The sequence below is a fragment of the Podospora pseudoanserina genome, chromosome 1 (assembly GCF_035222485.1).
Source record: "Podospora pseudoanserina strain CBS 124.78 chromosome 1, whole genome shotgun sequence".
Lineage (NCBI taxonomy): Eukaryota > Fungi > Ascomycota > Sordariomycetes > Sordariales > Podosporaceae > Podospora > Podospora pseudoanserina.
Window position 1 is genome coordinate 6,285,306 of NC_085920.1, and position 13,680 is coordinate 6,298,985.

At 51.4% G+C, this 13,680-nt stretch overlaps 6 protein-coding genes and 1 non-coding gene across 7 annotated transcripts; 6 read left to right on the forward strand and 1 right to left on the reverse strand.

The window, feature by feature from the left end:
* Positions 1-207: 207 nt before the first annotated feature.
* On the forward strand, positions 208-1,107 carry QC764_117730 (uncharacterized protein; the record flags this gene model as incomplete). The annotated part of the gene is made up of 1 exon (XM_062943041.1): positions 208-1,107. One exon carries the CDS (start codon positions 208-210, stop codon positions 1,105-1,107), a length of 900 nt encoding a protein of 299 aa, XP_062806094.1.
* A 628-nt stretch (positions 1,108-1,735) lies between these two features.
* On the forward strand, positions 1,736-3,041 carry LCL3_1 (putative endonuclease lcl3; the record flags this gene model as incomplete). Its single annotated transcript, XM_062943042.1, has 2 exons — positions 1,736-2,380; positions 2,512-3,041. 2 exons carry the CDS (start codon positions 1,736-1,738, stop codon positions 2,773-2,775), a joined length of 909 nt encoding a protein of 302 aa, XP_062806095.1. The 3' UTR covers positions 2,776-3,041.
* Positions 3,042-3,095: 54 nt separating this feature from the next.
* Positions 3,096-4,180, forward strand: LCL3_2 (putative endonuclease lcl3). The gene is made up of 2 exons (XM_062943043.1): positions 3,096-3,571; positions 3,629-4,180. The coding sequence occupies exons 1-2, from the start codon at positions 3,206-3,208 to the stop codon at positions 4,094-4,096; spliced, it is 834 nt and encodes a 277-aa protein (XP_062806096.1). The 5' UTR covers positions 3,096-3,205; the 3' UTR covers positions 4,097-4,180.
* Positions 4,181-5,011: 831 nt separating this feature from the next.
* On the forward strand, positions 5,012-6,571 carry QC764_0021130 (uncharacterized protein; the record flags this gene model as incomplete). Its single annotated transcript, XM_062940059.1, has 2 exons — positions 5,012-5,221; positions 6,530-6,571. 2 exons carry the CDS (start codon positions 5,012-5,014, stop codon positions 6,569-6,571), a joined length of 252 nt encoding a protein of 83 aa, XP_062806097.1.
* Positions 6,572-6,859: 288 nt separating this feature from the next.
* On the forward strand, positions 6,860-10,576 carry QC764_117750 (uncharacterized protein; the record flags this gene model as incomplete). The annotated part of the gene is made up of 1 exon (XM_062943044.1): positions 6,860-10,576. The coding sequence occupies one exon, from the start codon at positions 6,860-6,862 to the stop codon at positions 10,574-10,576; it is 3,717 nt and encodes a 1,238-aa protein (XP_062806098.1).
* Positions 10,577-11,622: 1,046 nt separating this feature from the next.
* On the forward strand, positions 11,623-11,724 carry QC764_0021150. The gene has a single exon. It is a non-coding gene; the product is annotated as a tRNA-Ile (tRNA).
* A 584-nt stretch (positions 11,725-12,308) lies between these two features.
* Positions 12,309-12,739, reverse strand: QC764_117752 (uncharacterized protein; the record flags this gene model as incomplete). The annotated part of the gene is given in 3 exon segments (XM_062943045.1): positions 12,309-12,559; positions 12,618-12,639; positions 12,654-12,739. The coding sequence occupies 3 exon segments, from the start codon at positions 12,737-12,739 to the stop codon at positions 12,479-12,481; spliced, it is 189 nt and encodes a 62-aa protein (XP_062806099.1). The 3' UTR covers positions 12,309-12,478.
* Between the last annotated feature and the right edge of the window lie 941 nt (positions 12,740-13,680).

The following is a 13,680-nucleotide window of genomic DNA, read 5'->3' on the forward strand; positions in this document are numbered from 1 at the left end:
CTATAAATTGATCAACCCGTTTCCCGCTTTACATGCAGGCCAAGTTTGATTCTGCCGTCATCTCGCATTTGCTGCACATACAACGTCTCACTACTGACTGACTATCTAAAACACTTTGTTTTTTTGTTTCGTTCTGAATCTTATTCTCTTCACAATACCCAAGAAACTTTCACCGCAACCATATACCCCGCATTTTGTCTGGAGAAAATGGCAGGCATAATCATCCTCGACTTTGACGGCACCATCACGACTGCTGACACGATCAACACCCTGGCTTCATTGCCGACATCTCACCACCCGGGGGAAGTGACGGAGGGGCATGAGAAGCTGTGGGAGGAGATTGTGGAGGGGTATGTGGCTGATCATGCGGAGCACACCAAGAATTATGTGCCCGAGGCCAAAGGGAGGACCACGCTGGGGCAGGAGTTGGAGTATCTTGAGAGTTTGAGGGGGCCGGAGGGGGTGTCGATTGGGAGGGTTAGTCGGGGATCACTTTTTGCAAACCTTAGAGAGGAGGACTTTCGGGTGTTTGGGCAGAGGATCGTGGAGAATGGGCGGGGAGGGGAGGGAGAAGAGGAGAGGGTGGTTTTGAGGAGGGGGTTCAAGGAGTTTGTGGGACGGTGTCGAGAGAATGGCTGGGAGATTGGGGTTGTGAGTGTGAATTGGAGTCGGGATTTTATCATGGGGGTTATAAGTGAGCAGTGCGGCGGGTTGGATGGGGTTAAGGTGGTAGCGAATGGGATTAGATACCCAGAGGGGACGATTGAAGGGCCGAAGGAGCTGGGGAGGGAGGTGATGATGACGGCGGGGGATAAATTGAGGGGGATGGAGTTGTTGTCAAAGGAAGGAGGGGAGAGGAAATGGGTGGTGTATTTTGGGGATTCGACCACGGATTTGGCTTGTTTGGTGGAGGCGGATTTGGGGGTTGTGGTTGCTGATGAGGAGGAGGGGAAGTTGTTGGTTACGTTGAGGAGGATTGGGTATGGGGTGCCGCATGTGGAGGGGGAGTATAGGAGAGAAAAAGATGGGAAGAAACAGGGGATGGTGTGGGCGAGGGATTTCGAGGAGCTCATGAGGAGTGGTGTGATTGAGGGGCTGCGGAGGTGAGGTGGTGATGTTGAAGGTGAAGGTGCCAATAGATAAAATATACGGCCGTGATGAAGATGTGGGAACTGAATGTTGAAAATGTGTCAATGTCTCACACCACAGTTGGTGTTGAAGGCAGCTGGAATGTGAGCCATCCAACTTCCATAATATCTCCCTGCTGCTTCCATGACAAGAAAAACCCTTTCAATGCCTCCACAAAAAGTCCCACAACAACCAAAGAATCTCACCTCGCCATCTCCTTACGGGCTTAATTGTGGGCGTTTGCTCGCTCCTAGCGCCGATAACCGACAAAGGGACCCTATCACTTATCACATCGTCCAACAGTCAGAACAGGCGAAACAACAAGAGCTTCAATGCCTCCCTTGGATTGACACATCGTCCATCCAGAATATTCCACCAAAAGCCACATGTTGATACCTCATACTGCTGCACCTTAATACCTGCCCACGACGCCAGCGCAGAAACAACCTTCAACTAGCCCACCGCCTCAACCAAACTCCCATATCTGGAGCAAATTCAACGGCCGCACACACACACACACACACACACACACGCCGTCCGTCATCACACCTTCTCACGTTTTTTTTGGACTTCATGTCACCCCCACACATCACCACAACAAACAATAATGTGCTTCCACAAACGCATCCTCTTCGCCTGCAGCCACTACGCCTGGCTCACTACGCCCGAAGCGACGATTCCTTGCGAGGTCGAGAGGAGGTTTCTAAGGGGTGGGATGCCCGAGTCTGATAATGATAACGAGCATGAGACTATGAGTGAGACTGGAGGTGGTTTTGACAAGCAAAATCTGCTGCCGGAGGAGGGGTGTAACCAAATGTGGTCTCATGGGTTTCACACCGTCAAGGTTGGGGAGGATTGCAGAAGTTGTGTGTACAAACGAAGGAGGAAGGAGTCAATGATCGGGGAGGTGAAAGAGGTTATCAAGAGCTTGAGGGTGAACTTGGAGAGGATAACGACAGGTGCGGAGCTGGGGCAGGAAATTGGTGATGAGGAGAACAACAGTTTTGACGAGGAAGATGATTGGGGTTTGACTGTGAGAAGTAAAAATTCTGACTCGACGAGGAATTCAGCTGGGACGACGGGGTTGGAGTTGACGTCTTCGCCTGGGGGGTCGAGTGAGACTACAGGTACGGGTGATACTTCACTGTCACTGGATGGTGAGAGGGATCATGGGTTGGTGAAAGAGCCTCTGCTGGGAAGTGATGACGGTGATGATGATGATGGTGAGAGTGAGCACGAAAGGATGGAAGAGGTAAGCTTTGTGTTTGACCCCCAGCGGTGCGCCTTGGTGTTTTCTCCTGCTGTCGCTGCTGTTGGGGTGTGAGAGTTGAGAAAGGCTGCGGGTTTTTCTTTCGAGAGGACAGGAGGCTAAATGAACGGCAGGCAATTATGAAGAGAAGGGACCAGATGAGAAAGAGTGAGCTATTTGTTGACGGGATGGAGATTGCGTCGACAATACCAGGAAATCTGAGGAGAGAGTGGAGAGAGAGGTGGCGCGAGACGGGTAGTTGTGGGTATGAGCATGATTACAATAGGAAGTTGATGACAGGGAGGAGGGAGCCGCTTTTGCCCATGTTGGTTTCTATTCGACGACGGCGGCAGACATTGTTGGGAACTGGGTTTTACAGCTCGGTAAGAAGAGAATAAGGCTTTGGGAGGTGGCGCAACATTGATCATGGTGTGCGCGAAGCGGTTTTGCATTGCTGGCGTTCGGTGGAGCGGGTTTTCGTGCTCGAGAAACCAGGATTCCTATATTTCCGATGGTAACTTCTTGGATTTACGGCGTACAAGGGAAAATTTAGCTCAATCCCATGGACAGGGGAAGGTTGGCAAAATATCGACATTTTCAATGTCTAATGAAATAATCTTTAAGTAGTGAAGCTATCGCCAAATCCCAAACAGGAAAACAATAAATAATATGGCCCGTGCACATCCCGCCAAACCGGCGCTGATCTGCCGCTCCACCTGACAAAGCTCGGCACCCAGCTAAGCTCCATCAACCCCGAGTCCGCTGCAACCTCCAACCCGCCACCACTGTTATAACGCGGGGAAGATCACCAATTTGACCGGACTGACCATGCCATGGAGTCTAGGGTCCTCTTCGGCGCCGTCAGGCGACAAAGACGACATTAAATCAAAACTATCCTCGTGGACCAAACCTATACGCGATCACCTCAGCGAAGGCGGCAACTGGATCGCACCTGTCATTGCTGCTGGCGCGACTGTGGGATTTTGGAGCTTCTACAAGACCTACCTCCGGCGCATCCCCAACAGCGCCCATGTTTCCACGCGATACTTTCACCGACGGAGCTTGTTTGGCAAGGTAACTAGTGTTGGGGATGGTGATGGGTTCCACTTGTATCATACACCAGGTGGGCGTTTGGCTGGCTGGGGCTGGCTGAGGACGGTGCCGAAGCTGAGGAAGGAATTGAAGGGGCAGACGGTATTTACTTCCTTGCAGAACGGGGTCTGAATATTTGGCTCATTCTGTGCGTCACAGATCCCCATCCGCATCGCCGGCGTCGACGCCCCCGAAGGCGGTCACTTTGGCCGAACCGCTCAGCCCTTTGCTGCCGAAGCACAAAAGTTTCTGGACAGCCACATCCTCAACCGCCGAGTCCGCGCCTATGTTTGGAGACGCGACCAATATGACAGAATCGTGGCCACCGTTTATGTCCGACGGCCGCCATTCTTTCAACGAAAAGACGTCTCGATGGAGCTGCTCAAGCAGGGATTCGCAACTACGTACGAGGCCAAGACGGGCGCTGAGTTTGGCGGGCCGTCCAAGGAGATCGAATACAAAGTTGCCGAGGAGGTGGCAAGACAGAAAGGGAAGGGGATGTGGTCCCTGGAGAAGGGAGGCGGGTTTTTCCACCCGAGCAAAAAAGCCCAGGCGATTGAGAGCCCGATGGCATACAAGAGGCGAGTGAAGCTAGCGGAGAAGCAGCAACGCAATTTGGATCCGTGAATATAGCGGAAGGCATGATGGAACGTTTTGATACCCATAACGAAGATATGTTGGTTCTGTTTCGAATAGAGCTGTTCCGCACAGCGATCACCATGAACCTCTTGCCGTCACTCATCAGAGTGGATTGTGGTGGTTTGATTCTCGCGAAGAAACGGTTGCTACCTCGAACACAACGAAGAGCAAAGCTGGACATGTAGTCAAGAGGTTGTCTTATGCCGGGCTATACTATGCCATCCATGGTTTTATGGCCAGAATCTTATGACAACTGGTAATGTTTGTTTTAGTGCTGTTTATAGCACTGATGCTCCCCGCCCACAAATGGTAGGTTTGTGGTTGTAGTAGAAACGAATCGACAGGACCACAGCTTGACATTGTTTTGCATTAACCTCCCAATGCGCGTCCGCATCCCGGGTATCAGATCGTGCTTGACAGGCAACGCACGTGTGATCAGCACCGGAGATCTGTCAAGGCGATGATGAGTGGTTCCGGACGACAGAGTACAGATCTGATAGAGCGGTATAGTAATAATGGTATGCTTATATTTCTGAGGTATAGAAACACTTCCCGCTTTCGATTACCAGGTTGACGGCAGAACCACTCCAGTGGTCTACGACAGCTGCTGGGTTGCGGCGGTTGGGCTCACCGCCGAAACAACCCAGAAGCTTTCGGAAACACAAGTCGCGCACTAGCTGCCGGCGTGTGCGCAAGAGTTGAGGTGAAGCTTTCCAGATGAGATGACATCGAGCTCTGCAGCACAGTGGATCTTTCAAGATGCAAATCAATACCAACTCATGCCATTTCGAATAAAGGCCATCAAAAAAGACTCCAAAACCACATCGCGATGATGCTCAGTTGTAGCTGAGGGACAAAGAAGTGGTTGGGTCAACCAACCCCTGCCAAGCCGCATGTTGATGCATGTCGGCCAATGAGATCAACGGTGCCATGTGGGAGCATCGAACGAACCCCGGGAACCCCCTGAGTCCGGCAGCGTGGAATGGCTCCAGTCGACAGCAGAGGACAAGCAGCGGTTTCCCCTCACCCATCCCGTTGGAATGTGAAAATCTTCCTTTTGTCTCCCAGGACGAAGAGGGGTTGAACAAACAAAACAAATCGGGGGGTCACCTAGTGAGGACGACAGCGACACTCTTTTTCTCTGCGGCAAACTTCCGGCTTCCATTCGTTCTTTTCTTGTTACATGCAGCCGGTCGGCACCCGAAACTTCAACTGCTCAAGCGACTCCTCACCTCACATTCTTTCGACGTGTTTTTTCTGCGCTCTGTGTTTGCGTTGCCGCTCATTCTGCCCCAATCGAAACCTCACACAGTAAGGGTGCAACCCCTGATCACCACCACAAGACACAAGTCTCTGACAAGAGCACTCGCAACCCAGGACTTTGCAACCCACGGCCCTACCGTTCGTTTATACCTGGCCAAATTGTCGTCACTCTCAATCGCGATCCGCAGTTACCGATAATCGACGACTGCTACGCTCTATTTGAGGTGTTGAAACCACCCAACCCACGGTCCACCTCCGACAATCATCTCTGAATAGCAACACGTCCCTTCTCAAAGGCAAAAGAGTGTATGACTCGGAGGCTTCTTTTTAGCCAGCGCGTACTTTTGTTGTTGGGCGGACGGACTGACATCTGATATCTGCTATCCACTGTGGCAGTCCCCCCACCCTTTCTTTGGGCGGTCCGAAATCCAAATCATCGAGTCGGAAAGCGATCAGCAAAAGTCCTAGCAAAACTCTGAGTGTTGGGTTGCTAGAAAATCCGAAGGTTCGTGCATCTCTTCAGGTTTTGCATTTCCCCGCCATCACCATCTTCAAGCACGCCTCCAAGACCCTCAAAACACGGAAGGCGAGGTACCTAGCGTTTTTGCATCAGTGCAGCGTTCAGACCTCTCTCTACCCGGGACCTTCACCTTGACCCTCAGTGACCCTGCAGGAGCAATATCGAGCCGTGCGGGTCCGGTTTCTCAAGAGCGACCTCCGGATATCCACGGGGCTGGCCAGCCTGAGCTTGTTTTTCGCTGGGGAAAAGAGGCGGACAAGTCTCTGGAGACATCTCAAGCTGTGAATGTTATCTCTTGTGAGAACAAGCAGGCTGCTTGCTCACTTGCGATCTCATCCACTCACAAGCTGCACTTATCTTTTCTGGAACCTCTTGGGTACCTGGACCTTGCCTGTTGGGGTCTAGCGGGATTGCGCTGGCCAGTAGCAGCGCAGCAGCTCAGGTACAGCGAAATTTGAATCCTCCACCCGAAGCAAAGCAGCGCAACCTCGTTGGCAACGGTAGGCGGGGACCAAGTTTGGTTCAGAAAACAGGCTGGCGCCCCAACACCTCCCACCCCAAGCTCCCACTCACATCCTTTCGTCGCGACTTTTGACGTCGTCATTTTGGCTTACCCCGTGGCCTTTTTAATTTTCTAGTTTCCGCCCTTTGTCACGCTCATTCCCGCAAGTTACCTTTGACTTATTCTGCGACGATTCCGTTTGCCGCCGATTTCAACCTCCACAATTCCTCTCGCGCTCTCGGCCGGGCCCTCGTGCGACAACCTCATTTAATTTCGACGCGCACCCGATTTCACAACGTCACCGATCGACCCATATACCCGCAACAGCACCTTGATATGGCCCCTCATCCTTGACAGCTTGGACTGCCCACCGATTGACCTCGAGCACATCGCCTGCTCGCCGGTCTCCAAGCACATTCTTACTTTTCTTCCTTAAATAATACTCAAATCACCAAATCGATACGAGATGCGGTTACCATCACGGCGGCACCATGCCGCGCCACGACGAATGACCACGACTTCGGCCTTTTTACTTCTCGCCTTGTCGTCATTGTCGAGCGCCATCACATTCACCCCAGCTCCTGCGGCAAACCTCGACTTCTCCAAACTCGGCCGAGTAGCTCTGGCCGGTGACTTCTCGGGGATTTCGCTCTACGAATTCGAGGGGCAGAATGAGAGGCCATACAGCACCAATGGCAGCGAACAGCTCCTCGCGAGGATGCCCAATGGCGCCTTCGCCCTAGTCGCCAACACCGACGCGACGATCCGAACAATGTGCGCCTTCGAGGTCGGCGGACGTACTGTTGTGATGGTTGGCGGGAATTTCACGAGCATTGGAGCGGTTGACTCCGAGGTTCAGCAGTCGCCTGGCATGGCACTTTTCGACCCAGCGACAGCCGAGATTACGCCCTTACCGGGGCTCTCTGGCCAGGTCAATGCAGTGCTGTGCGATCAGCAAGCAAATATTGTGTATGTCGGTGGAAGCTTTGTGGGTGCGAACTCAACCAATGCGATTGCTTGGCAAGGAGAATCACAAACATGGACGAATCTCCCATTTGCGGGGTTTAATGGACCGGTAGCGTCGATAAGCAAGGCGTCCAACGGGAACATCATCTTCGGCGGCAGTTTCACGGGTCTGGGAAATGCGAGTGCTCCAAGCACGCCAGATGGCCAAGTCATCAACCTGTCGACAGCAAGCATTAGCAGCGGTTCTTCGACTTCTACCCAGGGTTTCAATGATCCGAGGAATATCATTTGCAAGACTGGCGGAGCTGACGGCGCAGGAAGCACCTGGTTGCTCCAGGACGGCACCCCGGGCTTCTGGTCCGCCAAGTTCGGATTCGGATTCCAGCCCACCAAATTACGCCTTTACAACACTCGCCAGGATGGCAGGGGAACACAGACATGGCGGTTCACGGCTCTGCCCATCAACGGGATTATGAACTTCACCTATATCGACCCAGCCACCCAGACAAATAAGAGCTGCACGAGCGAATGCCCACTCAGCAACAACCCGGATCTCAAATTTCAAGATTTCCACTTTGTCAACGTCATTGGCATGAACGAGTTCCGCATCGACATTTCGAGGTTCTACGGCAGCGGTGGGGGTTTGAACGGGATTGAACTGTTCGCGGACGATATCTACTCGTATGCCATCAACGATTTCAACGAGCCAGCATGCGCAGGCGGCGAATTCCCATCGGAAGCGACTATCACTGGACCTTGGACAGCTACGCCTTCTCAACAAAGCACCTCTGAATATCTTACTGCCCGCCTTACTGGACCTATTACTAATACTTCGGCGTCTGTGGTGTTCACTCCGGATATTCGGGAATCCGGCCACTACTCGCTCAACCTTTACACCCCTGGTTGTTTGCAGGACAACACGTGCTCTACCCGTGGCCGTGTCAAGCTTACCGGACAGATGACAGCTGATAGCACCAAGAGTGAGCCAATCGACCTAGATCTCTACCAGACCAACAACTATGACAAGTACGACCAGATTTACTTCGGCGCCGTCGATGCTAGCTCAGGTAGCTTCCGCCCCCGTGTCACCATGACCCCTCTTGCCGGACAGTCCTTGGACGAGATGACGTTTGTCGCACAGCGCATTGGCTTCACCTTGATTAATAGCACAGGTGGTCTGAATGGGCTGTACGAGTACACGCCTGGCAGAGCAGTCAATGCGAGCGATTTCATGAGCTCTGCTTTCAACCGCTTGGGAGCTAGTTTCAGGACCGGCTCCGTCGTTAACGCTCTTGCGACGTCAGGTGACACCACCTATATTGCTGGCAACTTTAGCGCCGGCAATGTTCGAAACATCGTTGCACTGCAGGGCAACGACGCCAACCCCAGACAGCTCGGTGGCACTCTGAATGGCGAGGTCGAGTCGTTGTTTCTTAACGGGACCAACCTCTTTGTGGGTGGCAGTTTTAACGGCACTGTCAGCGGCTCCTCAACTGGGCTAAGCAATGTTGCGGTTTACGATACCTCGAGCCGCACCTGGCGTCCCCTGGGCGCTGGCGTCAACGGAATTGTCCAGCACGTGGTTGGTATGACCATGAACATCACCAGCTCGACACCTGAACTTGTGGTTGCCGTCAATGGAGATTTCGATCAGCTGCGGGCTTTTGGCAACAGTCCGGCTGTTGAGGTGGAGGGGTTTGGCATCTGGGTTCCCTCTCAAGGGAATTGGTTGCAGAACTTGGACCTGCCGGTTGAGTTGATTGAAGGAATATTGTCAGCCTCGATTCTCAATGTTGACAGCGAAACCTCCCTCTATGCCGGCTCGCTTGTCTCCAGGGCTCTTGGCGCCTCGGGAGCCGCGATCCTGGGCGAGGATCTCAGCCGCTTCCCTGTCAAGATCCGTCCTACTCCAACTGCCTCCAGCACCAGTGCTCTGTTGAAGCGAGATGATGCCCTGGCGGATAAGGGTCTGTCGGGCATCGTCACTGGCGTTTTCGACTCTAGCAACAGCAGAAACCTCACCATTCTGGGCGGGCACTTTACTGCTACAGATAGCGACGGTTCCGAAATCCACAATCTCGCCATTATTGATGGCGCTGATGGTGATAAGGTCTCTGGCTTCGGTCAAGAAATCGCCCAGAACTCGACATTTGTCGCCTTGGCTGTGCACGGAGATACTCTATTTGCTGGTGGCAAAGTGAGGGGCAATGTGAACGGTGTCAATGTCAGCGGGCTTGTCACCTACAACCTCGCCAGCAAGTCCTTCAACACCCAACCCCAAGCCTTGTCTGGCGATAATGGCACAGTTTCTGCTATTGCCGTGCGTGGTACCACTGGCGATGTGTACGTCGGAGGATCCTTCAGATCGGCTGGCTCTTTGGGCTGCAACGGTGTCTGCTTCTATAGCACCGCTTCGTCTCAGTGGATTCAGCCTGGTCAGAACATGGCCGGTGCTGTTCACTCGCTGATGTGGATTTCCGACAACATCTTGCTTGCTGGCGGCAACCTCACAGTCAACAACACCGTCTCGACTTTCCTTGCCACCTACAACACCGAAACCCAAACCTGGGACAACTATCCCGGCGCCAGCAACCTTCCTGGCCCAGTCTCGGCCCTCACCAAGGGCAACAATGAGGGCACTCACATCTGGGCTACTGGCATCAATACCAATGGCGCAGTCTACCTGGCCAAGTCGGATGGCACCACCTGGCGCTTCGCCGACGAGTCTCTCGAGGCTGGCACAGATATCCGTGGTCTCCAAATCTTTTCTCTCACCTCTTCTCACGACAACACTGACCTGATCGATTCCAGCGAGGCTCTGATGCTTACTGGTTCTATCGTCCTTCCCGGCTTCGGCACAGCATCCGCCGTCCTTTTCGACGGTCAAGATTTCAGGCCATATGCCCTCACCAGCAACCGCGGCAACACTGCCGGTACCATTTCCCGCATCTTCACTGAGCACAGCAACTTCTTTGACAAGGGCGGTTCACCACTGCCGCTTGTCTTTGTCGTGCTCATCGGCTTGGGCATCTCCCTGGCGTTGATGCTGTTGATTGTTGTGGCTGGCTTGCTTCTTGATAGGCTACGCAAGAAGCGCGAGGGGTATGTTCCTGCTCCAACATCCATGTATGACCGTGGGAGCGGCATTCAAAGGATACCGCCTCATGAGCTGTTGGAGAACTTGAGCAAGGGCCGGTCAGGGGCTCCTCAGGTTTAGAGAAGGTTTAAAAAGAGAGAGATTTTCATGCCGCGCATATCTAGGTCTGGTTTTGATGGCGTTACAGCGTTTACAAAAAAGGGGTGCAATGCAAAGGGTCCTGATACCACTGGTTTCTTTTTTATTTTCTTTTTGTTTTAAAGACGGGGGTTCAGCATTTGGCGTTTGGAATTTTCGTATTGATGAGCATCACATCATACCAAGGTCGTCTATGAGAGGGGGTACACCATCATAGGAAGGAGGAGAAGGGGGAAGATAATGGTAGGAGGGGGGCAGAGCAAAGTGGGCGTTTATTTCGTTTCTTACCCATCATTTGGCGTTTACGTCCAGATTTCTTTTTGACTTTCGATTCTTTACATCTTACAGCACTTTACCTTCTTTCTCTTGACGAAGCAAATGTCTTGACGATAGCTGTTTGTCGATGGGGAGGGTGGATGAAGTTTAACAACGGCTTTTTTTCTTTCGATTCTTAATGTTTAACCTTGTAACTATACTACCCACATACCCTACCCTCTCTGTACCATTTTCCCGACGCCAGAGAAAGGAGCGAGATGAAAAGGGGAAGTGGGAGAGAGATAGGAGGGACAGGACAAATTTTGAGGGAAAGGGAGGGGAAGAACTTATGTGTTATTATATTATTTGGGGCTTTGTAGATAGCTTTTTTGGGTGTGTGTGGAGGTGAAAGGGGTTAGCTCTGGGAGGAGTAGGAGAGAATAGAAGATGGTGTATCTTACCTGCTTGATGCCTTTGATCAGTGCTTGTGGTCTTGTGTGTGCATTTCAGCATTTACTTGGGATCTCGCCGATGTCTACCATTTGGTCAAGTCTTTGTCGCGCACGCCACCACCTCAACCGACCTACACAGCATCGGTTCCATTGTTTCCACCTTGTGCCATGACTCAAGTGCTAGGCAATTCTGGACAGCTTGTTCTTTTCATTGAAATGTATCACGAAAATGTTTTTTCAGCCCTGAAAGAAGGTTGGTCGCTGACCGAGTCATGAAACACAAAATCACTCACCAAACTCCACATCAACAACACCCACAAAGCCCGATTAGCTCAGCTGGTTAGAGCGTCGTACTAATATTGCTCTCTCAGAGTCAATATCAAGTCTATGCGAAGGTCAACAGTTCAATCCTGTTATTGGGCAATTCCACTCTCTTTTGGTAGTGAATGTGGGGTGGAGTTGGCTTTTTTTTGAATGATGATGTTTAGGGGTTCCCTTGATGTGTTGGGTAAGGTAGCTGGCAGTTGTGAGAGATACATTGAGGAAGGGGCTTGATGTATACATTGTTAGCTGCTCCAAGAGCTTTGCTCTGTTGTCTTGCTCAGTTGGTTCAGTTTCTAGTGCTGGTCTTTAATCGGGTAATTGTGATGGGGCAAACTGCAGTTCAACAAGGTGGTGAGGATGGGTGAAATATTTCAATACAGTCTTTGACGGCAATAGCTAGGTAGGCTTTTATCGAGAGATAGCTGGCTTTGTTTGCCGAGTTGTGGAGTTGAACTTGGTGGAAGATGCTGGGATTCTCCCATCATGCTCACACAGAACCTGATGTCTTGATTTAAAGCATGGAGCGATAATTGTATCTTGGGTAGCTCTATACAGGATGGTGGGTTAAAGTGGTAATATGTGAATGTGGTTATTTGTGAATGTGCTGATGGACACTTGTGTAAATCTGTTGAAGGGAACAGGTTTACCGCCTCTCTTCCCGAGAGCAAATAGACATCATGATACGGGTGAACTCAGTTTCCATTATCCAAAAAAAAAAAAAAGCAGATTCAAGTGGGGAGAGATTCTTCTTTGCAGCTCATATTACCTCTCGGGTACTTTTACTCTCCTCTGTCGTTGACCTACCATGGCAAAACCTGGTGTTGAGTATCTGGGAGGGGTGGAGTTACTTGAATTACTCTTCACTCTGCTCTCTCTTTACATGATACATCAGGAAGATACTGTATGTGAAGAGAATCGCTGGCGGGATGTGATACTGTGAGGTGGGCATCTGTCAGCGACCAGGCAACTGGGGCAGAAATGATTGCTCCTACCAGTTCGAAGTCTTTCTGGGCACTTGGGGAAAGGACTATTGAGACAGAAGAGCTGTCGTGACAAGAAGGCAGGAGCCACTGTAACAGGAGGCAAAAGCCATCATGGAGTGAGGAGAGGTCATTCTGGTCATTTTCTTTATTAGGCGTGGATGAAAATCGCAAAAGGGGTTCTGTTAAAGCTGGTTTCCCACAAAGAGGTCAGTCCAAAGAGGTCCCGCCAAAAGGGGTCGTGTGAAAAGGGGTCCTCCCAAAAAGAGGTCTGTTAAGAAGGGGGCCCGTTCAACTGAAGTAAGCTATCAATCAATAAGGATCAATCTAGACTGGTTCCAACCAGAAGAGGTCAGGCAAAAAGAGTCAGGCAAAGGGGACTCAGTATAAGCAGGTCTAGACCAACAAAAAAGGTATTGTCGATTGGATGTTTGTCCAGTCCTTGCTACAAGAGGGTCACACCCAATAGGTCCGGTCTTTACTGGTAGATGGAAGTTGAGTGAGGTAATTCTCAAATCAACACCGCCTGTTCACCTTTCATGCTCTGCTTCCAATACAGATACTGCCGACAGATACCTACTCTATTCCCAGGTATCAAGGTGTTTGGTAGTTGGGGTCCTCTGCAAATAGCAGCTGGTATCCAAAAAGATGTTACCTAATCTTTTACCGCCCCCATAGGTAACCATCCTCCACCGTCACCATTTTCCCACCTCAGACAAGACGCAGTAAGCTGTGCAGACACCATCCCACACTAACCCACCCCATTCAAGCCCTGCGCAAGATTTTCATATCCCAAAAGATACACCCCAAATCCAGGAAAGGCAGGTAGACACAACCTTCGAGCAGGCAAAGAAAACTCCGGATTCGTCCTTGTCACACAACACACACATCATCACCGCGCAATCATCCTCTTCGCCACCACGCCAGCCCTGCCTTGTTTCCGTCTGGATGTCGTGATATGCCTCGATGTCTCAAACTAAATCCTAGAGCTAAGCCTCACATGAGGGATAGAGGCTTTGGTCTTACTCATTCTTTGCTCCTGAATTTGGTGATCTTCCTCCCCACTTCAACACAT

What these genes read in the sequence shown, in the direction of transcription:
- LCL3_2 (XM_062943043.1), top strand. Translation starts at nt 3,206, where the DNA reads ATGCCATGGAGTCTAGGGTCCTCTTCGGCGCCGTCAGGCGACAAAGAC. An exon ending in AGGAATTGAAGGGGCAGACG is followed by an intron (nt 3,572 to 3,628) that starts GTATTTACTTCC and finishes TGTGCGTCACAG; the next exon opens with ATCCCCATCCGCATCGCCGG.